This window comes from Sminthopsis crassicaudata, chromosome 1 (genome assembly GCF_048593235.1).
Source record: "Sminthopsis crassicaudata isolate SCR6 chromosome 1, ASM4859323v1, whole genome shotgun sequence".
In the NCBI taxonomy this organism is placed as follows: Eukaryota; Metazoa; Chordata; class Mammalia; order Dasyuromorphia; family Dasyuridae; genus Sminthopsis; species Sminthopsis crassicaudata.
The window spans coordinates 747,108,932-747,131,827 of NC_133617.1; the positions used below are offsets into that span (position 1 = coordinate 747,108,932).

At 41.6% G+C, this 22,896-nt stretch overlaps 2 protein-coding genes across 4 annotated transcripts in view; one reads left to right on the forward strand and one right to left on the reverse strand.

Moving 5' to 3' along the window:
• The window catches only part of CACNA2D3 (calcium voltage-gated channel auxiliary subunit alpha2delta 3), a 1,031,774-nt gene that overhangs the window by 148,855 nt on the left and 860,023 nt on the right, over positions 1-22,896 (reverse strand). The gene's annotated exons all lie outside the window — the stretch shown is intronic.
• On the forward strand, positions 9,092-19,477 carry LRTM1 (leucine rich repeats and transmembrane domains 1). Its single transcript, XM_074284454.1, has 3 exons — positions 9,092-9,726; positions 12,015-12,611; positions 18,821-19,477. Exons 1-3 carry the CDS (start codon positions 9,720-9,722, stop codon positions 19,255-19,257), a joined length of 1,041 nt encoding a protein of 346 aa, XP_074140555.1. The 5' UTR covers positions 9,092-9,719; the 3' UTR covers positions 19,258-19,477.

Below are 22,896 nucleotides of genomic sequence, written 5' to 3' on the forward strand. Positions count from 1 at the left end.
TCCCTCAAACAATGAAAATTGGGACCACTCTGCCCTTTACCTTCTTAGAGAGTTGCTTGAGGCACCAGGAGGATGAATGAAAGACCTGCGTTGTCCACCTGACCACTTAGAGCTGTCCCCAGTGGATCACCTCTACTCAGATTGCTGTTTGCCCTTCGTGCTCAAAGAGGACCACCACATGGAGAGATGATGCTATGATATGCAAGTGAGTTGGATTTAAGTAAAAAGTTAGCAGCCTCCCACTCACCTCCTCCTAGCTGATAGTGAGTTGAAATCCTACTTCCTTTCACTTCATCCTGCTGGGCCTACTTACTTATGTCTCCTCGAGTCAAACTAAAGAAACCTAAATTCTCTTTACCATCATAACCCTTCACATTCTGGAAGAGAGAATAATCTGAATGTAGACCTAGTTTCAAATCCAGACTAGCTCTTCCTTGCTTTTGACTTTGGGCAGTTTATTCATCTGCCAAATAGGGATAGTATTTGAACTTACAACTTGGAGTTTTGCGGAAAGCTGTTTGTCATTGTAATCATAGCCCTTTAATGGTGAAGCAATGAATGTGAAAACAGGGAAAAGGAAGACCACTTTAGCTTGTGGAGAATAGACTAGAGCTAAAGCAAAGAGTTAAATTAAGAGACTATTATACCAATTATTGTGAGGATGGATGGAAGGAAGGAAAGGCAACAATCACAGGAGATTGATATTATCATTATTCCCATTTTACAGCTGAGAAAATTCAGGCAGACATACCTAACCCAAATCACTAAATGGGTCCGGCCTCAGTCAAAGTGAGACTAGCTTAAAAAGGCCAAAGTCTTCCATTGCATCCAAGGCCATTCCCACTTATCCTGATTTATATCTGGCCTCTGGACCCAGATGGCTCTGGCGGGGAAAGTAAGGCGGGTGACTTTGCACAATCATCTCTCCCTGAAATCGAACTCACTCACACATCATGGAATCACCTTCCTGATGGCATGGTCCTCTTAGAGAATAAGGGACAAACAACACTGGCAGCCGCAATGGCAATAACCAGAACCCAAGTAGCTCATTCTGATTCAAGAGTTACGTTGCATCTAGGATAAAAAGGGATTATTTGTGATTTGGAATATGTTGAGGACATTCCTCCAGGGGCAGAAGTTATGGTCCTCATTTTTCCCTTATGGTCAACAGAAAACATTCACAAAACATCAAAAGGAATGAAGTCTCCCCTGGAACCTGACCTTACCCAGCCAACCAGTCCCTAAAAAAAGAGAACATAATGGGGAGAGAGAAACAAAGAGAGAGATAGACAGAGACAAAGACAGAGACAGAGAGAGAAGAGATGGAGGGAGGGAGAGAAAGAGGGAAAGAGGAAGGGAGAGAAGGAAGGGAGAGAGAGAGAGAGACAGAGAGAGAGAGAAGAGAGAGAGAAGACTAATTTCCAAGCCTACTTACCCTAGTCTCCTTCACCAGATTAAAAGATTAAAAGAGTCCTTCCTAGTAGTTAATATGCTCTTGACTTTGATAAATTGTCATAGGTAAGATTATTCCCCTCCCTGATATAAGCTCCAAGCCGCTGTCATATCTTCTCATTCTGTATAATTCATGTCTGTATTTTGCTGACAGTTTCCAACAGATGGTAGAAGGTTTCCTATACTTACTTTTGTTTTTCAGAAAACTCAAGGAAATTAGATTTCCTAGCATTCCACGACAACAATTAGCATTTAGATAGCTCTTGGGATATGCAATGTGCTTTACGAATATTATTTCATTTGATCCTCACAACAATCCTGGAATATGGGTGCCATATTATTCCCATTTCACAGTTGAGGAACCAGGCAGGCAGAAGGTGACTTGACCAATTAGGAAGGGGGAATAATAATTGTGCAATTTCTTAAGTACAATTTAACCCAAGACTTTCCTTCTAGTTAATTCTAGGTTTGTTGTTGTTGTTGTTGTTGTTGTTGTTGTTGTTGTTGTTGTTGTTTTGCTGAGGCAATTAGGGTTAAGTGACTTGCCCAGGGTGACACAGACAGGGAGTGTTAAGTGTCTGAGACCAGATTTGATTCAGGTCCTCCTGACTTCAGGGCTGGTGCTCTATCCACTGCATCACCTAGTTTCCCCCTTACTTGTCAATTCTAGACCCAGATCATTAACTATTTGAAGTGTCCGTCCAATGTGTACATATTGAAAGATGGTTTTCTGTCAAGTAGGTGTTACAATCTAATATTTGTTTCTTATCCACCTTATTTTTTCAGTGTGATTAGTTAGAATATTTTACATTGCCAAATATATTCTCAAAGCAAGGCTTTGTGGTGCTTGTCACTATATAAGATTAGTACTAATCAATCAACAAACATTTACAAAGTGCCTTCCTTACATGTGCCAGGAACCATGCTAAGAACTGAAGATACAATACAAAACTGAAATAGTTTGAGCCCTTGAAGAGATTATATTTTACTAAGTAGCAGGATGCCATCCATGAAAAGGAGGATTGGGAGAGTCTTTCCAGCTCTAGCATAACCTTCTTTCATTCAAACCTCATACCAAGTGTATTCCATGACACAGGTGTGAACACCCCTCACAAATCTGTATATCCCTATTGATTCTCAGTATGTATTTGAACAAAATAATCTCTTTAGTCCTGTACCCTCATTTCTACTCTGCCATAAAATAGACTATTTATAGAGTTGGCTTCAAAGTCAGGAAGAAATAGTTGCAAGTCCTATTTCACATATCTGTGAGTGTGTGTGCTTGTGTATTTATACACACATATACATGTATGTGTGTACATATACACATACATGATATATATAATGTGTGGCTCAGAAAGTCATTTACACTCCAAAGATCCCAGGCTTTTGTTAAAGATCACATTGCTAAAAGGGATTTCTTCACTGCAAACTTCCTTTTTACACCAGTGAAAATCTAGCTTGAGTCTAAAATCTGTGCTCAAGCAGCCAATGGAAGAAAAAAAAGAAAGGCATCAAATGGATGTTCTATAAAATCTCTTTAAGATATCTTTAAGATATGGAAAAGCTCTTGTATTTCAAGAAGATATCCTTTGGCAGCCATGATGTCAACTCTATGGTCCACCTTCTTCCACAGCTATGGCCTGTGGCAACCCCCATGGAGATGATATTTCCACAGATGACACGGGGATAATTTCCATCTGTGTGTGTCTTGTGTTTAAGCAAACCTCTTGAAAAAGCAGAGAAAACAAGTTCAATAAGAAAGTAGATGAACTTAGATACCCCAAGAGTGGTTATTCTTGTGAATCAATTGATGACAACAAATAAAAATTTAGTACTATTGTGTCAAGGCACTATAGTAGTCATTGGGGAATACAAGTATATATAATACAATATGTCATGCTCACCAGGAATGTACATTCATTCTAGTGTCAACAAGAAAAAAAGTATATGTAAAAAAGATAACCAAAATAAATTAAAACAAATATATCAAAAATGGTAAAATTAAAATAAATATATCCAAAGTGATGAAATTAAAATAAATATATACAAAATGGTGAAATTAAAATAAATATATCCAAAATGGTGAAATTAAAATAAATATATCGAAATGGTGAAATTAAAATAAATATATCAAAATGGTGAAATTAAAATAAATATATCCAAAATGGTGAAATTAAAATAAACATATCCAAAATGGTGAAATTAAAATAAACATATCCAAAATGGTGAAATTAAAATAAACATATCCGAAATGGTGAAATTAAAATAAATATATCTGAAATGGTGAAATTAAAATAAATATATCCGAAATGGTGAAATTAAAATAAACATATCCAAAATGGTGAAATTAAAATAAATATATCCGAAATGGTGAAATTAAAATAAATATATCTGAAATGGTGAAATTAAAATAAATATATCCAAAATGGTGAAATTAAAATAAATATATACGAAATTGTGAAATTAAAATAAACATATCCAAAGTGGTGAAATTAAAATAAACATATCCGAAATGGTGAAATTAAAATAAATATAGCCGAAATGGTGAAATTAAAATAAATATATCCAAAATGGTGAAATTAAAATAAACATATCTGAAATGGTGAAAGGGACTATTGGTTGGAGGAATCCAGAAAGGTTTTATGCAGAAGATGGTCCTATCTTGAAGAAAGGAACAAACTCTATGAGGTTGAAATAAGGAGTAAGTCCATTCCTTTCTTGCATATAGAATAGCCACATGTAGCAGTACACAAAGATGCAAAACTGAGAATTAGACTGTAATATGTAAAGAACTGAGAACTTGTGGATCACAGAGTATAGGATGGGAAATAAAGCCCAATGGTGTTGCAAAGAGAGTGTGGGATAAGGTCATGCCGAGCTTTAAGTCAGAGGCATTAATATTATATTTTATTCTAGACACAATAGGGAGACTCTAGTGTTGATTGAGTAGGAGAATCCATAGTCAGATTTTGGCTTTTTCAGAAGAATGAAGGCAGGTTGAGAGTGGGGAGAAGCTGGAAACCAAGGGACCCACACCCCCCCTAGTCTCCCTAGTGTTCAATCAGCTTCATCTCCACCTGCCTATGGTAGAGCACTGGACTCAATCAAAGCTTTTCCCTCTCCTATCCCCTGCATGCAGGGCCCACACCTGGGGGAATGGAATGTTCTCCCAGGTGCCTCTGTGGTTCTCAAGATCTGTGGCTCATTCTCAGGACAATCTGGCTGAGCTGGCTCTCATGTCAAATTCTATAGAAGCTTGTTTTCTCCTTCCCTGATTTACACTGTTTGCTGTGGATTAGACTACTCCCCCAGACTCCCACCTGCTAGGTGGCTAACAAGGAAAGCCTTGAAGGCTGTATTTGACTACCCTGAATTGAAGGCTTTCTTAAAAATCAATAAACAGAGTGGAAGCTGATATATTCCACACCTCTCAGTCAGCTGTGGGGCTGTGAAGATGGGCCTGCTCTAGAAAAATTGCTTAACTGTTCTCTTCTCATTTTTATCGAATACACTTATCATGCACGCACAAGACGTTTTCACAAAGATTCTATAGAGAAGAGAGAGTGGGCGTACAGGTCCATGGTTCACAATATCTTCTGGATCCAATTTTTATTGTCAATGGTCAGAGTAAAAAATATATTTCTATTTTCTTCCACTCTATTTCTTCTTTAGTTTGAGAATCAATCCCTGAATTGTTTAGTTTTTTTTTTTTTTTTTTTTTTTTTTTTTTTAATGCAGTTGTATTAGCTTCAGATGGATTTCTTCTGTGTGAATTTGAGAGATGGCTATGGTATAGTGAGTAGAGAGCTGACGTCAGAGTCAGGAAGAACTGCATTTATATTCTCTGACACAGACTGATCTACAAACAACTTCCTGAGACTATAAGTTGGGAAATAAATGCCAATCTATATTGGTGCATCATTTATAATAGTATTTCCTTACAGGCAAGTTCAAAACAAAAATTGATAAGACTTAGCTGCTCTTATTGATTTCATCTTAAAATCCTTAATTAAATTAATTTAATTAAATTAATTAAAATTAATTCATTGGAAAATCTATTATTAAAAATAAAATATGGTAGTTCAACTCTTATTGCTAGGGATGGTAGAACATGACAAGATCTGTATCATTTGACAGCTGTTTGTTGTCCACTTTCTTGTTTCATTTACTATCTCGGTATAATCTACCTAGCAAAAAGTTCAAGCAATGACTAGATAAGGTAGTTTTTTACACCCCTGATCCTGAGCTGATCGGCAAGTATTTCATATTATCTTGGCCAGTCTTATGTCTATCTTGTTACTTGCTAGACATCCCATGCCATGACTAGAATGCAAACCCTTCCCAAAATAGCTCAGAGAATAGTAATCAAATTAAATTATCATGCAAAGTAATTTTATGCCAATGAATTGTGCTATTACTCTAATCACCAATCTCTTTGATCTCCCTCTTTCAGAAGACATCTTCATGGAGATCATTCTCCTAGATGCATCGCCTTTCTCTATTAAATGAGAAGTTCCTTGATGGGATTTGACTATCTCCAATTCATCCTGTATCTTTCTTGTAAACAGTTGCCATCTCTCTTTTTAGATTGTGAGTCTCTATGCATTGGGATTCTTTTATCTCTTCTCAGTTCTTAACACCATAACTAGCACATAAAATCCTTGTTGCTAACATGCCTTCTTGACTTCCAGTGACTCTGCTTTTATTATTTGTAGGCCTGGTACTTTGTTCAGGATTTGTACCGTTTATAAAAAATGCTTTTTATTTATTCATTTGTTCATTCATTATTTCTAGTCTTCTTCTATTATCTCTCTGTATTCTCTCTTGGTGATGTCTTGGGCCCTCATGTGTTTGTATCCTTTCTCCAAGTCTGTTTTTGGAATTCAATTCACTTCCAAACAATTCACCAGGTATTCACTGAGGGCCTACTCTATGTAGGACACTAGGTAAGGGCTTAGGGGAAAAAGGAAACCATTCTGCTCCTCAAGAAAGATAAATGCAAGGGAGCCACAAGAATTAGGAATTGTATACACTGTGATTGTTTTGGATTGTCATGACTGAAAAATAGTCAGATTAGGTTTGTTCACTCAAATAATGGAAGCTAATCAGTTTGAGGAAAAAAGAAAGAAAAGGAAATTACAAATGTCTGAGTCTGGTTTTCTGAAAAGACCAGAAAGCATGCTATATAAAGTAAGTAATGAGTTGAGGATTAGACCAGCAAGCTGTACATATACCACCATAATGTGCAAATGAATAGGAGGCTTAAGTGTGACTCATTACAAGACACATATGCAAACACATACACATGTGAACATATGCACATATATATACAAAAACATGAGATTAGAAGAACAGTCTTGCACAGTGAATATATTATGGTAGAGTTGGGATCAATAAGACAAGACTTCAAATTCTTTTTTTTTAATTATATATATATATATTTATAATATTATCCCTTGTATTCATTTTTCCAAATTATCCCTCCCTCCCTCTACTACCTCCCCCCGAAAGAATTCAAATTCTATCTGGAACATTTATTAGCTATGTGCTTGGTCCTGGTCAGTTAAAATTTCAGCCTCAGTTTCTTCATATGCAAAATGATTAAATAGCAAATGGTGAAAATCATTTGAGAGGAGGCATGTAAAATATTTGCAAACTTTGAAGTATTATTTAAGTGTTAATTATCATCATCACAATTAAGATTTCAGAATTATTGTTGAGGGAAAATAAGTAACCAAATAAAGAATGAATGAGCTTACAAAATAAAGTGATCAATGTTGATTCGATAAAGTTAAACAGCTTTTGTAAGAAAAAAAAAAAAAAAACAAGGTCATCAGATCAAGAATAAAAACTAGCAGGGTAAAATTGATCTTAGTTTTCTGTTTGGTTTCATATACATTTCTTTAAGGAAAATAGATATTTTATTAAAACAGTATTGGATATCAGTACAATTACTTAAACTCATAGAGACAATTTTAGTTAAATTAATTCAAGATTAAAAGATCACTTTTTTCGTTAATCCTTTTTGTCCTTTCTTCTTTCTCTCTCTCTGTCTCTCTCTGTCTCTCTGTCTCTCTCTCTCTCTGTCTCTCTCTCTCTCTGTCTCTCTCTGTCTCTCTCTCTCTCTCTGTCTCTCTCTCTCTCTCTCTCTCTCTCTCTCTCTCTCTGGCTCTCTCTCTCTCTCTCTCTCTCTCTCTCTCTCTCTCTCTCTATGTCTGTCTGTCTTGCTCTGTCTCTCTATCTCTGTTTCTATCTCTGTCTCTGTCTCCATCTATGTCTGTCTCTAAAAGAGCATTTTTTTGTTAATCCTTTTTGTCCTTGCTTCTCTCTCTCTCTCTCTCTCTGTCTCTCTCTCTGTCTCTCTCTATCTCTTTGTCTCTCTCTGTCTGTCTCTTTCTCTCTCTCTCTGTCTCTCTCTCTCTCTCTCTGTCTCTCTCTCTGTCTCTGTCTCTCTCTGTCTATGTCTGTCTGTCTTGCTCTGTCTCTCTAACTCTGTTTCTATCTCTGTCTCTGTCTCCATCTGTGTCTGTCTCTAAAAGATCATTTTTTGTTAATCCTTTTTGTCCTTGCTTCTCTCTCTCTCTCTCTCTCTCTCTCTCTCTCTCTCTCTCTCTCTCTCTCTCTCTCTCTCTCTCTCTCTCTCTCTCTCTCTCTCTCTCTCTCTCTCTCTCTCTCTCTCTCTCTCTCTCTCTCTCTCTGTCTATGTCTTTCTGTCTTGCTCTGTTTCTATCTTTGTCTCTGTCTCCATCTGTGTCTGTCTCTAAAAGATCATTTTTTTGTTAATCCTTTTTGTCCTTGCTCCTCTCTGTCTCTGTCTCTGTCCTCTCTGTCTCTCTCTCTGTCTCTCTCTCTCTCTTTCTCTCTCTCTCTTTCTCTCTGTTTCTATCTCTGTCTCTGTCTCCATCTATGTCTGTCTGTCTGTCTGTCTCTGTCTTGCTCTGTCTCTCTCTCTCTCCGCTCCTTTCTCCTCTCTCTCCCTCCCCCTTCCACTTCTTTTTTCCTCATCTATTACTAACCACCAACCCTCAACTCCCTGGATATCCATAAGCATAAGAATTTTAAATTTTGTTGAAGCATAGAAATCTCTGGGAAATGTCTCAAGAAAGCAAGACATCGTAGACTCTGATGAGCCAATGGCAAATGTCTCACAAACCCTGAGTAGCTTATTCACTGAAATTCAAATCCCTGGTAGGAACACTCCTTGTCATTTTAATTAGGGAACAGACGTGGATCACTGATTTCTGAAGCTGGCTCTGGCTACCTTAACTATTTATGAGTGAAAACCGAGCACTCCCGATCACGGAAGTTAGAAAGATGGAGAAACAGTTATAAGTATCACACACGGAAAACCCACTACAGCTGGAAAAGAAAATCTGGACCTGGGGCTGGGGGAGGAAGGCATAGGCAGGGGATCATCAGAGTAGCATTTCAGGGGAACTGTTCCCAATCACTTTGATGCTGGGGTATGAAGACCCTCAGCCCAGCTAATCACCATGAATGCTTCCCAAGCGACCCCCCTACGAGCCAGCGCACAGTCCAGCCTAGTTGTGTCATCACAGGTTGATTCATCCTAATATTACACACACTGTGGCCCTCTGATCCTGGCCTTATAGAGAGGCGTCCCGTGTCTTGACCCAGTGGGGGTGAATAAGTCAACAGAATGCAGAAACCAAGCAAACCAAGCAGGATTAGGAAGGTGGCTTTATTTTGGTGCCTTGGATTTCAAGCAGATTAAATAATCAAAAAGCCCAGGCTGTTAGGTCGTAGCTTCAATGCTACAGCTGTTCCCTGAGGTTTGACAGACACTCTTTATGTGTGCCCTGTTGAGTGAATGAGAGAGACAGGGAAGCTCTCAGTGAGCCAGACAATTGAGAGAGAGAGAGAAAGAGAGAGAAAGAGAAAGAGAAAGAGAGAGAGAGACAGACAGAGACGGAGAAAGATAGACACATACAGAGAGAGAGACACACAGAGATAGAGACAGAGACACACAGAGACAGAGATACACAGAGACACATACAGAGAGAAGGGCACAATAAGCTTTCCTACTGAAGATCTAATGGAGACCCTGGGAAGAATTGTTTTGATGAACGATCTTCAGGAAGCTGCCATCATCCCTCCCTCTTAAGCATAATCGAGGCAAAACAAAGATGGATTAGGAGAAGGAAAAGAAAAAAGAGGCAGCTCGCTGATGTAAAGTTGGCTTATTCCTTTCCCATTGATTAAGTTGGATGAAATAGTGTAAGTCAAACTTCCAAGGACCAGCCATGAAAGGTGAGATATTCATTGATTGTCTTCTACTAAATGTCCTATACTTGGTCGGTAGCCTGGGCAGCTTTCTAAATTGGAGAGAAACTTGTAAGAATTGGCTTTTAAGGAGGTCTTTCTCTTCCCCATTTTCAAGCAGATGCAGAATGGCTGTTTATCTCAGATTCTGGGAAGGGAAAAAATAGTTCAAAACAGAGATGTTTAATTGGTCTGCCATGGGCCATTATTTTTTTTTTTTAACAGGGAGCTAAGAGGTGGTTGTCCTGTGTGCTGTCTTTTTTTTTTTTTTTTTTTTTTTCCTTTTTGTCTTCAGGATAAGAGTTAGGAAGAGATGTCTAAACTGAACATAATCACAGAAAGGCAAGCCTTTCATTAATAGATTAGTGTGCTCTGTTGAAAGCACATTCTCTAGTTTAAGGTCTGATTTCCTGTTGCAAATTAATGTTTGAGCTCCACAGTCAACACTCAGGGCGCCCTGTAATTTCCAAGGCTCTTAAATAGAGATTGACGGAGAGATCTTTGTCTTTGAAACAGGTCACTTAGCTTATTTACAGAATCCCAGAAACAACTTGAGGTGAATGCTTTGGAGTGGGGTGGGGTGGCATGGGGGTGGCAAATGTTCAAAGGCCATTTAACCAAAATATATCAAGTGGGATCTTCCTGCCAGGGATTGCTCCATCTCTTCATTATCTCACTATGTGCACATTAGACAGGATTATTGAAAAAAAAAAAAAAAAAAAAAAAAAGAAAGAAAAAAAAAAAAGAAAAGAAAAACAGAAAAAGAAACAACTGTAAGTGTATTTAACAGAAACATGGTATTATTCCCTGAGTCAAAAGCAAAGGAAACATTGTCAAGAGCTTTTCTTGCAAACAGATAATACTTTTAAGCTTTCAACACAGCAATACTGGCTTGTGAATCCCACGAGAGGAATCAAAGCTGGATGTCACCAATATTTGCCATTGTTAGAAACTTGGACCCTTGGGAAAGAAAGGGATCCAGAAATTGAAATGATTTTTAATCATCCTGGAAATGGAATGAAGTCTTTGATTAACTGTTTTCAGAAAACTGAATTCCTCTGATCTCACACATTTCTACTAGTCTACTCTACTCTAGGGCATTGATGAAAAAGAGAACAGGATCTGGAGCCAGGCTTTCACTTTCAAGGTTATGTATTGAATATTAGCATTGTCTTAGAAAACTGAAGGGTCAGCTAAAATGAAAAGGAATACAATATAATGACCAATCTTAAATTGAAACAGATATATAAAAATATACATGCTTTCCCCCTCCCTTCCTTTTTTTTTTTAATCAAAAGGAGAGGGGCTATATGTTAAGAATATGGCATTGCAGTTAGAACTGGGTTCATTTGCTTACGTGTTTCACCTTTGTTGTAAAGGAAGGTTCATTAGATGGCAGAGCTAGAGGGTGGTATATTTGGAAATGACTGTAATGTGAAAATAAAAGGCATCAGCAAAACTGTGAAATAAAAAAAGGAAGGAAGGCAAGAAGGAAGGAAGGAAGAAGGAAGGAAGGAAGGAAGGAAGGAAGGAAGGAAGGAAGGAAGGAAGGAAGGAAGGAAGGAAGGAAGGAAGGAAGGAAGGAAGGAAGGAAGGAAGGAAGGAAGGAAGGAAGAAAGGAAGGAAGGAGGGAAGGAAGGAAGGAAGGAAGGAAGGAAGGAAGGAAGGAAGGAAGGAAGGAAGGAAGGAAGGAAGGGAGGGAGGAAGGGAGGAAGGAAGGAAGGAAGGAAGGAAGGAAGGAAGGAAGGGAGGAAGGAAGGGAGGGAGGAAGGGAGGAAGGAAGAGAAAGGAAGGAAGGAAGAGAAAGGAAGGAAGGGAAAGCAGGAAGGCAGGAAGGCAGGAAGGAAAGAAGGAAGGAAGGAAGGAAGGAAGGAAGGAAGGAAGGAAGGAAGGAAGGAAGGAAGGAAGGAAGGAAGGAAGGAAGGAAGGAAGGAAGGAAGGAAGGAAGGAAGGAAGGAAGGAAGGAAAGAAAGAAATTGACAACTTCCTCTTTCAATGTGATACTTTGGGGACTTAAAACTTCTAAATACCTAGTAAGAGAAAAGCAAAACAAAACAAAGATAAATCCTTAGACTCAGTTGGTAATAGTGGCTCATCTCCAAATTCTCTACTTGCCCCCAACAAGGGTTCCTAGCTTCATCTTCATTGTACTCCCAGGGAGATGTTATTCAATCCTGTGCTATATTATTAATCCATTCCAAAGGGAGAAGACTAGCTTCCATAGTCTTCATCTTGAAAGCCACTTCTCCAATGTGATCTCCTTCCCTTTGCTGCAGGTGACTTGCTCTGGCTCTCCAGCGTCCTCCTGCTACTCCACGGGGCCGGCAGCTGTCCAGAAAAGTGTCTTTGTCACAAACCTACAAAGTCCGTTGACTGCAGCAGGCAAGGTTTGAGGGAAATCCCCTTGGAGCTGCCTCCTCGGACCCAGATCCTCCATCTCCAGCATAACCAGATTAAAGACGTCCCCACTTCCGCCTTCAGCAGGACGCCCTTGCTCCGAAGCTTAGATCTCTCTAATAATGCCCTTTTCACCCTGGCTCCTGGAGCCTTCTTGGGCCTTGACCACTTACAAGTTTTAAACTTAACACAGAATTCTCTTCATTCCCTGGAAAGCAAAGTTTTCCAATCCTTGCCTCAGTTGCAGGAGCTGGATCTGTCCTTCAACAACATACAGGAGCTGCCCAGTTTTAAGGGGGAGACACTGAACCACCTAACTCGGCTTGCCGTACAGAGGAACCAACTACAGCAAGTTCACAGGGCTCAGCTAGCATCACTTCCCAGCCTGAGAGCTTTATTCTTCAGGGACAACCTCTGGAAATGCAATTGCCACCTACTGGACCTTAAACTGTGGCTGGAGAGCTTTGTATACAAAGGTCAGTATTGTGTGTACTGAGACATCTTCTGTCTTCCAGTACTCTGGAAAGATTTGGGTTTGCTCTGTACTTTAGAAAGTGCTCTGAGGGGGCAGCTAGGGGGCGCAGTGGATAGAGCACCAGCCCTGAAGTCAGGAGGACCTGAGTTCAAATCTGGTCTCAGACACTCAACACTTCCTGGCTGTGTGACCCTGGGCAAGTCACTTAACCCCAGCCTCAGGGGGGGGGGGGAAGTGCTCTGAGAGTGGGCAGTCCAGGGCTAATGTCTGTGCCTGGGATGACGACTCCACAGGAACGGGCAGGATGGGGACAAGAGTCCCTGTGAAATGGGGATGTTTGTACATCTAGTGGCAAATGGGGCATATTAAAGAGTGTTGGCTAGTGTCACAGACAGAGCAGAAATGGATCTCAGAGAACAACAGATTCCTACACACACACATACACACACATACTCCTTTTATAAAGGATTTTCTGAGAAAGGAAAGGGCATTCCAAGGAAAATCTGGATCAGTATTTTTTTTGTCTCTTATCACAAACATGTATATGTTTGTGATGTATATTATACATAGGTATATTTGTATAAATGGGCACTAGTGTATAGATATGTGTGCTTATTCAGCCACATGTGTAACGGAAGCCCATGTTTTCTTGTAGAGAGTATTTGTGTGTGGGGGGGAATGCTTGTATATGAATGTGTGTGTAAATGAGTGAGTGTGTGTGTGTGTGTGTGTGAAAGAGAGAGAAAGAGAGAGAGAGAGACAGACAGAGAGAGAGACAGAGAGAGACAGAGAGAGAGAGAGAAAGAGACAGAGAGAGACAGAGAGACAGAGACAGAGAGACAGAGAGACAGAGACAGAGACAGAGACAGAGAGAGAGAGAAAGAGACAGAGACAGAGACAGAGAGACAGAGACAGAGAGACAGAGAGACAGAGACAGAGAGAGAGAGAGAGAGACAGAGAGAGACAGAGAGACAGAGAGAGAGAGAGAGAGAGAGAGACAGAGACAGAGACAGAGAGAGAGAGAGAGAGAGAGAGAGAGAGAGAGAGAGAGAGAGAGAGAGAGAGAGAGAGAGAGATATGAAATGTTTCCCCCATTGCTGTCTACTTAATGCTTAGTGACCTGAGCAAAGTCATTTACCTTTTAGGCTCCCCATCAACTACTAAAGATAATAATTAGCAGAAGAGTTACTGATCTACATGGTGCAAGAAATTTTTTCCACCTACTAAAATCACAGCTTTAATGCCTCTCCCACCCCACAAAAAAAAAAAAAAAATAGAAGAGAAAGGAGAAGGGGGAAAGAAAAGAAAAGAGAGAGGTGAAAGAAAGAAAGAGAAGAGAGATAGAAGAAAAGGGAGGAAGAGAAAGGTAGAAGCTAAGTAGAAAAGGCTCAAAGAGAGAGAAAAAGAAAGCCAGAGAGGGAGGGAAGGAGGGAGGGAAGGAAGGAAAGAAGGAACAGAGGAACAAAGGAAGGAAAAGGGAACAAAGGTATAAAAGAGGGAGGGAGGGAGAGAGAGGAAGGAAGGAAGGAAGGAAGGAAGGAAGGAAAGAAGGAAGGAAGGAAGGAAGGAAGGAAGGAAGGAAGGAAGGAAGGAAGGAAGGAAGGAAGGAAGGAAGGAAGGAAAGAAGGAGGAAGGGAGGGAGGGAGGGAGGGAAGGAAGGAAGGAAGGAAGGAAGGAAGGAAGGAAGGAAGGAAGGAAGGAAGGAAGGAAGGAAGGAAGGAAGGAAGGAAGGAAGGAAGGAATAGAAGAATGGAGGAAGGAAAAGGGAACAAAGTAACAAAAGAGAGAGGGAGGGAAAGAAGGAAAGGAGAGAAGAAGGAAGGAAGGATAGATGGATGGTTGAATGGACAGGAGGAAGGGAGGAAGAGAGGGAGTGAGGAGAAATTTTTGGACTATTAGAAGTATTCAGAACAGGCAGGGGCTACTTTTGATGGAAGCGAGCTTCCAACCTCTGAAAATGATCAAGCAGAAGCTGATTGTACTGTGTTCGGGGCTGAATGTCAAAGAAAGGATTCTGAAGTTGTGGCTTAGACAAGATGACCTCTGAGTTTCCCTGCCATCCAACTTGCTGACTGTGTAAAGTTACTTAATCCCTCTGAGCCCAGACTTACATTTCTACATTTGTATAAAGCCAGGAAGTTTGAATGAAGTGGATGCTTGTCATCTCATAATAGCTTCATAATAAATGCTTTCCCTCTTTGATCTAAGGTTTCATCTATCCCCAAGCCTATTCTCCTATATATTCATTCAATACATTCATATAAGACAGCAGATAAACAGCCCGTCACGTACATGAAAGCCGGCAGGGTATGATGGATAAATAGCTGCCCTTGAAGTCGGGAAAAAGAGTTCAGCTCTTGCCTCTTATACATGTTGGTTGGACAAATCACTTAACTTTTAGGTGCCCAGAACAATCCTCCGGGCCTGTAAATTGCAGTGAAGATGCTGCTTTGTGGTGGTAGAGTTTCTTCCCTGGCAGCTCCCCTAGAGCACCAGTTCTAGCTCCTATGTATAGACATACATGTGTTTTTGTTTTTATGAGGGAAAGTGCTAGCGTTGGGAGGTCACGGAAAGCCTCCATGGCCTGTTGGGATTCTGAGAGCTATAGAGTTTCCATATCTAAAAGAGAATTCTTAATCCGAGAAGATAACCGATATCAGATTTGCTTTCTGACGCAGAAGAGCAAGGAGCAAACAATCTTAGCTGTTGTGCTTGAAGGGAAGCTGCTAGCAAGTTGTCATTGTAGTTGTGTTGCTGTTGTTATTAATGTTAACAAAAAGCAGTCTAACAGTTGTGAACAAGGGTTCACAATGAAAATCCATTTCAGCCAAGAAGAGGCATTGTAGCATTTGGGGAAAAAAAATTGGGTTTGATGTCAGAGGACCTGAATCTGCTTAACTACTTGTGTGACTTTGAAAAAGTAATTTTATTTTCTTGAGGCTCAGTTTAATTTTCTGCAAAATGAGGGAGTTAAATCTTCTTGAAGATCTCCCCAGCTGTAAGGCCTATGGAATTAAGGTGAGAATATTCAAAACTCCACAATTTAAGTAGAAAAGAGAATGATGAGCACACAGAAATACTTCTTTTAATGAGGAAGAGCTTTATTGTCAAAAACGTGGTCTCTAAGATAGAAAACAGGATGGGTGCATTTGGGATTGAGTGGAAGAGCAAATGGGTTGATGGGGCACCAGATTTGTAACCCAACAGTCTGGCTTTTTTTTTTTTTCCAATTCACTTGTTTTCTCTGGATCCTAGCTTTCTCATCTATACAGTGAGGGATATGAACTATGGAACTTTGAAAGCACTGAAGTCCTTATGAGTTAAGTCTATAATCCTCTGATGAGAGTGACTGGAAGAGGAAGAAGACTTCAAAGAGTTTCACAGAGTCACAAAGCTGTCACCATGGTGGGGTGATGAGCTGTGCCCCAAGATGTGACATCTAGAGTATGACATAATGCCCCTTTAGCTTGCTTGTTCCTGCTTGAAGCCAGACCCGACCCCTAGTTCTTAGAAGATGCCAGTTCATTGTGGTATTGGGAAATGTGCTTCTCTCCCTTCCACTACCTTATGCAAAGTCAAATGCTCCCGGCTTCCCCTGCCCCGGCTTACTTGTTCCAGCTCTATTCAGTTACATGCTCCTTGCATAAAATATCAAGGGGAGAACCTGGTCTCCCCTCTGTATCCATGGAAGCTACAAGCATTTTGCATCGGAACAGAAAATCCTGGGAAGGGGCAAGTTCAGGGACCACAGTGGCACTGGGATTTTTTACTTGGATGAACTGGGACATCCATACCTCCGAATGTTGAGTTTGGAATTGAAGCCAGGTGATAGAACAGAGTTCTTTTGATATGGCATTCAGGGTGTTCCCGGGGCTGTTTAAACTTAGAGGTAACAGAACAAAATCCTTGCCTGTTCTCAGAGAAGCTTGTGTGGCCAGGGAACTCCAGATCATTGCTCACCTTTGTTTCTCCCATTGTTAGAAAAATGGGACTTTGGTCTTTTAAGACTTAGACTTCCAGCCCACCTTCTGGGGCCTCCTTGGGGATCCAGGGAACCTCTGCTGGGGAGCAGGACAACAGTCCGCTTAGCTCTCTGTTGCCAGTTTCTCTGGTTCATTTGGAATCTTTATAAATCTCCATCTTGGGCTTAGCACAAGCTTCATCTGCAATTATCAGTGTTAGCTGGTCCTGATAATCTGGTGCTCCAATCACTTGATTTAATGGTACAGACTTGTAAGAAGGAGGGGTAAGAGGGGAGAAAAAGGGTAGGGAGGGAACATGATAACTGGAGAAAGGAGGGGAAGGAAGCAGGGAGGAAGAGAGGGAAAGGGGGAAAGGAGGGAGGGGGAAAAGTGGACTGCATTGGGCAATGGAAAAAATAGGGAGAGGAGAGAAAAAAAAAGCAGGAAAGAGGAGAGTCAAGAGGGAAAAAAAGAGAAGAGAGGAGAGGAGAGAGAAGAGAGAAAAAGAGAGAGAAAAAGAGATGAAAGAGAAGAGAGCGAGAGAAGAGAAAGAAAGAGAAGAGAGGAGAGGAGAGGAGAGAGTCAGGGAAAAGAAGAGAAAGGAACGGGAGGAGAAGGGAAGACTAAACTTAAATCTGGCCCTTCTGTGACCAAGCCCAGCCACTGCACCACACAGCCATCTTGATCTACTCAATATACAAGGGATAGAAGGCATGTAAAGCATCCTAAAAAGTAACCAATAATTTCTGACCATCACCATCTCTGTGCTCTTTATCCCCAGACAAGATTGAACAATATTTTTTTTATCCAAATAAACAGAAAAGTCTTTATTTCTTCTGCCTGGAGTACCCCAGGCCCAGGGGGGCATCAGCACAGATTGTGAACCTCCCTGACTTAGGTGACGAGTCCTAGGGGGCCCCTGGGCCTCTGTAGAGGTATGACTTAGCCAGGATCAAGAGCTCATAACCTGGAGACAGGACTTGTGTTGGGTGGAGTATTAGATCATGGGATCAGAGGATTAGAACTCAAAAGGGATTTGGGGATCATTTAGCATTAGTAAATGCAGAAACTAATGCTCAGAGAGGCCATGGCTTGTCCAAGGTCACACAGCCAAGAAAACCAAGACTTGGGTGAAGGCTGTCAACTTCCCAACCCAATTCTTTAGAGTTTGGGGGAGTTTTTTTGTTTTTGTTTTCCCTCTCTACTACCCTTTCCAGAGTTGGTGCTGAAAACATTTGGCGTCTCTTGGCTCAACAGAAAAATAATAATAATAACCCATATCTGGAACTAAACTGATATCAATAGACTCTGAAGAAAGTCCCCACTTGAAATCCCTCAGACATAACGATACACAATGACCTTTGAAATGGGCACATAATGTCAAGCAATCAGCAGTGTGGAATGAGATTGACCAGCTAGAGTGCTAGTCTTGGAGTTTTTTAAGATCCAAGTTCAAGTCCTGCCACAAGCCCTTCCTAACTCTGTCAGATAAGTTATTAAGCTTCTAGTTTCCTCATCTGTAAAAGAGCATCATAAAAGCGTCTGCCTCCTTGGGCTGCAGTGAGGGACACCAGAGACCGAGTCCTCTGCCTACTTTAAGGCTCCATCCAGAAGTAAACTTTGACTAGGATTAAGTTTTGCACTAAAAATCGAGACATTGGGGCGTTACTTTGTCAACAAGATGATCATTGTCACCATTTCACTGGCCTGCCCTTGCCTGTTTCCTGCCCATTTCCAAAGTCACGGTAACTTTGGAACCATTAAATAAGCATTTTTGGTAAAAAGTGATGGCTCCTCCAATGTTTCATGTTTTCCACATTCAGATATTTGAGAAACAGTCGCATCATAAATCGTAAATTAAAAGTCAAACCAAAGCACTTGATAAATGCCATCTGACTTCCAGTTGTGTTTGCCTACCGCTCCCTACAGGAGTTTAGTGAATTGTCCTGGAAGCCTGGAATTCTGGCTTAAAATCTGGATCTTCTTTGAAAGCTGAACTCAAGGACCCCCCCCCTTCTCCAAGAGGTCGTGCACCATTCATCTCCTGTCCCGGTTATGGGGCTCCCTTCCCCCCCATAAAAAGCATTTTCTTTTCCTGCCGCTTGGGTGAATATCTCCCGTGAGCTCCTTAAGGAAAAGACGTTTCCTTTTTGGGTCTCCTCGGTGCCTTATACAATGTCTCATAATAATAACTGATTGCCGAATAAATGATTTCCAAGACTGACTATGTTCGTTCTTTGATTTTAAGGCGGAATAACTGATGGAGTTATCTGCTCAGCCCCAGACATCTGGAAAGGGAAAGACCTGCTTAAAATTCCATATGAGCTCTACAACACATGCCTCCCTGTTCTCGGGAACGGGGGACCCGTCCAAACCCAGTTCCCTGACACCGCTGAGCCGGATCTCCCCCGGTCTGGGAGGCCCCAAGAACAGACAGACAAAAACCAGTCAGGCTGTGACCTCAAAGCAAAGACCCGGCCAGTCAGTCTCCGCCACGCTCTCGCCACGGTGGTTATCACAGGAGTTATCTGCGGAGTTGTGTGTCTGATGATGTTGGTTGCCGCTGTTTATGGTTGTACCTACGCGGCAATTATGGCTAAAAGCCACAGAGAGCCTCTGAGCCACGCCATTGAGCGGAGAAGTCTCCAAGAAGAAAAGGGGCCACTTGCTGCTTCCCTACCATAGACTGCTTTGGGGGAGGGGGAATGATTTTTCTCAAGTCAGAGCCATCATTTAGGAGAAAAAAGAAGATTCTGAGGAGAGCCTGGGGGCCACTCTTACTGTCGATTTTTGTTTTTTTTTTCATTAAAAAATAGTCGCTTAAAAAAAAAAAATCCTGAGAAGCAATCCATGTTTCAATTTTTAAATTCCACAAGCAAAATAAAGTATATTCATTGTATACAAAGATGGAGAAATTATTCTGTCATAGTTGAGACAAACACCTTAGAAAAATGAAGAAAAAATAGTTCCTTTACTCTTTCTTCATTTCGTTCTATTCCATTCATTTTTTTTTTCTTTTGTCCAAATCTGGTAATTTCACGTGCACAGTAAATTCTTGATGTGCAAATTTGGTTCGCCAAATACAGACTGGTAAACTGCCTGAGAATTTTATTCTTAAGACAGCTTCAAAGGACAATGAAAGTTTAAGTGACTTTTTCTAAGGTTACAGAGACATTATGTTCCATAGGTCTGCTTTCTAATAAGAAGGTACATTGCTTTTTTTTTTCTTTCTTTTTTTTCTGAGGCGATTGGGGTTATGTGACTTGCCCAGGGTCACACAGCCAGGAAATGTTAAGTGTCTGAGACCAGATTGCACTTAGGTAAGGAGGTACATTTCTTTGCAATTCCATATTACAAAGAAAATCATAGCAACTGACATGCATAAAGTCCTTTACCTATATCATGACAGCCCCATAGAATTCTGGGAGATAGTTATTACAACAGTAATTTTATCTATTTGATAGATGAGGAAACCTAGGCTCAACTAGGTTGGTTAGGGCCTGAATTCAGATCTTCCCAGCTTCAAGTCCCAAACACTATCCATTACACACTGTCTCTCAGTGTGTAAGGAAATGGAGCTTTCCCCGCAGGCATTCTGATAGAGTTCTAACAATGCAAACTCCCCAGTTTTGTATTATAATCCCGGGTTCCCGACCACCTTTCTAGAGGCCTCTGATATTACTCCCTCTTGTACAAAGTTCAGTCTAGTCAACAAAACCTCCTTGCTGCAATTATAGGCAGGGTCTTACATCTCTTACCTCCAGGCCTTTGCATGGACTACCCATCATGCCTGGAAAGTAATCCCTTCTCATCTGTGCCAGAATCCCTGCTGTCCTTGAAGGCTTGGCTGTTATGTGAAGCCTTTCCTGAACTCCCCAGCTACGGATGGCTTCAGACCAGACCTACACTATATGGACTTCACATCAATTTTATAACTCTCTATGTATTTCCACGTCATCTTCCCCTGCTCAGACAATGAGTTCCTTGAGGGTAGAGTTTGTTTTGCTTGTTTTTTGTAGCTTTGGTACCTAGGACTGTGTCCAGGCATTTAATAAATGCTTATGGAATGACTAAAGGAGTTAGGGAATGAGTAAAAAACGAGTTCAAGGGGCCGGTAATCTGAGGGGACTTTGGATACTTCTGTCATTCAAGTTCATGGCAGATTGGCAATCTGCTTCAGGACGCAGCCAGGGTTATACATTCAATGGAAGCATCTGGGAGATGGGAATGTCATCGCTCGCCACAAGAGTCAGATTATATTTAATGTTCCAAATCAGAAAACCATTTGGGGTTTTCTAGGCCACAGAGGAAGAGGAGGGCTCCCTGTTTGGATAATGGGCCCTGGGCCCAGAGTTTGGGGAAGTGATCTGATGCGCGGGTAAATGGCGTGTAAACAAACACCAAGGAAAACACAGCCAGGATTCTGGGCCAGCCAGTTCAGAGGGGCCAGATCCACGGGGTGATTAAAACCTTCCATACTGAACCCTCCCAGCAGGAATGCATTGAGGGCGGGTGGGGAAAGAGATAATGACTTTTGTGTATCTGGATCCCCACAGAGTCCCAGGGCTTGTTCCGCCACACCCACACATAAACACACACAGAACAATCGTTGCACCCACTAATGAAAGCCAGCCTTCTATCCACCCATCCCAGGGACCCAGGAGAAGGCCGCATCTGGCCCCCACCGGCCAGAAATGCTCCTCTGGGTGAGGAGGGGCCGCGGGGAGCCCGACAGACCACTGACGTGGCCCAGAAGGCTGAGGACGCTTCCTCTGCCCAGCGAGAAATCCAGGTGTGCTTCCCGGAGTAGCCTTCGAGCCTGGCCACAGTCCGGAAAAGATCCATGCAAATTGAATTTGGGCAAATTGAATCATCATTTTCAGTGCACTGGGGGAGCTTGATATTTAAAGAAACCCTTCATGGAATCCTGCTGGAATGGGCTATAATTGCCTCCAGATTTACTATCTGCTTTGTAAGCCGGGCTTTTCACATATTCGGTTTCCACTTGAAGTGGAGCCATTCTGTCCGCCCCAATGGCTGCCCACCTGATCTTGGGGCGCTATTCACCTGTTAGCATCCTCAGCCCTCTGCCGATAAAGGTTGCCAACATTTCTCTAGAGCTTGAAGGGCGGCTTTATCTCTTGTGCAGCTCAACAATCCATTCCAGGTAGAATTACCACTGTTTTGCCCATTTAAATCACTCGATCACATGATCTCGAGATCACAGAGTGAGAGATGAAAGGCTTCCTAATGTGCCTTCCTCTCCTTTTACAGCTGAAAGAAACTGAGGCGCATTCTGGGGTGGGACTGGCCCAGGATCACTTAGGTATCATATAGCAGAGGCAGGATTGGAATACATGGCTTCCTCACTCCTCCAGATACTGTACAAAATAAGCCAATGGTAGGCTTTGATTCTGCCTAAAACTTTGATTCCGCCATCATGCAAAGGACATCTGCTGTATATGAAGGACTCCTGGTCTGCTTCTCAGGGAAGGGAGAAGAAGGCACATCTTGGGGGGCTTGTGTCTGCTCCCTTGCCTTCAGGCCAGTCAGGGCATGGAGGGCAGGGGGAAGATCTCGATTTGCATCTGCAAACGAGGATGCAGCAAAGAAAATGCAAGGTGGCAAAGTGTCCACCAGCCGTTCTGTCTCAACAGCCCAGGAGCTGATGGGAGAGCTGAGGGAAGCAGAAATGGAACTCTGAGCCCACCCTCAGCTCACTCAACCCAGCTTGCTCCCTGCTAACTGGCCTAGTTTCCACCCAAAGCATCCTGCTTCTGGCTCCCAGTACCATCCATCTCATTTCTTCTTTCCATACGTTGGCATAGGCTGTGCCCAATGCCTCGAGTGCTTTTCCTCCTTTGAGCAGATGCCGGGAGCCTTTATTTTTAGGGATGCTTTCTGTACCCAACTCCTCCTGAGAAGAAGAGAGGTGAAAAGGGGGTGGGGAGGAGAGGAGAGAAAAGGAGGGAAGTGAGCGGAGGGGAAGAGCAGAGAACACTGGGGATCCAGAGAAAAAGCAACAAGAACAACCATAAGCAAATCCCCCAACAGGCTCTGACCTCAAGGAGCTTTTTTACTTTCTGTGAGAAAAACAATATTTCCTAAATGTCTAAGAAATCAGGTGTTCTAACTCAGAGCCCGGGTAGTATGGGACTTTATTACAAATTTGCCCAAATATACTTCTATTTCCATCTGTACTTCCCAGCAAACACTCAGAGCAGCTGGGCGATGGAGATGTTTACTGAGATAAAAATATCCACAGCCTTTTCTGAAGGCAAGAACTGGGTTCTGGTCACTTAAATGAACGCTCTGTCCACTTAG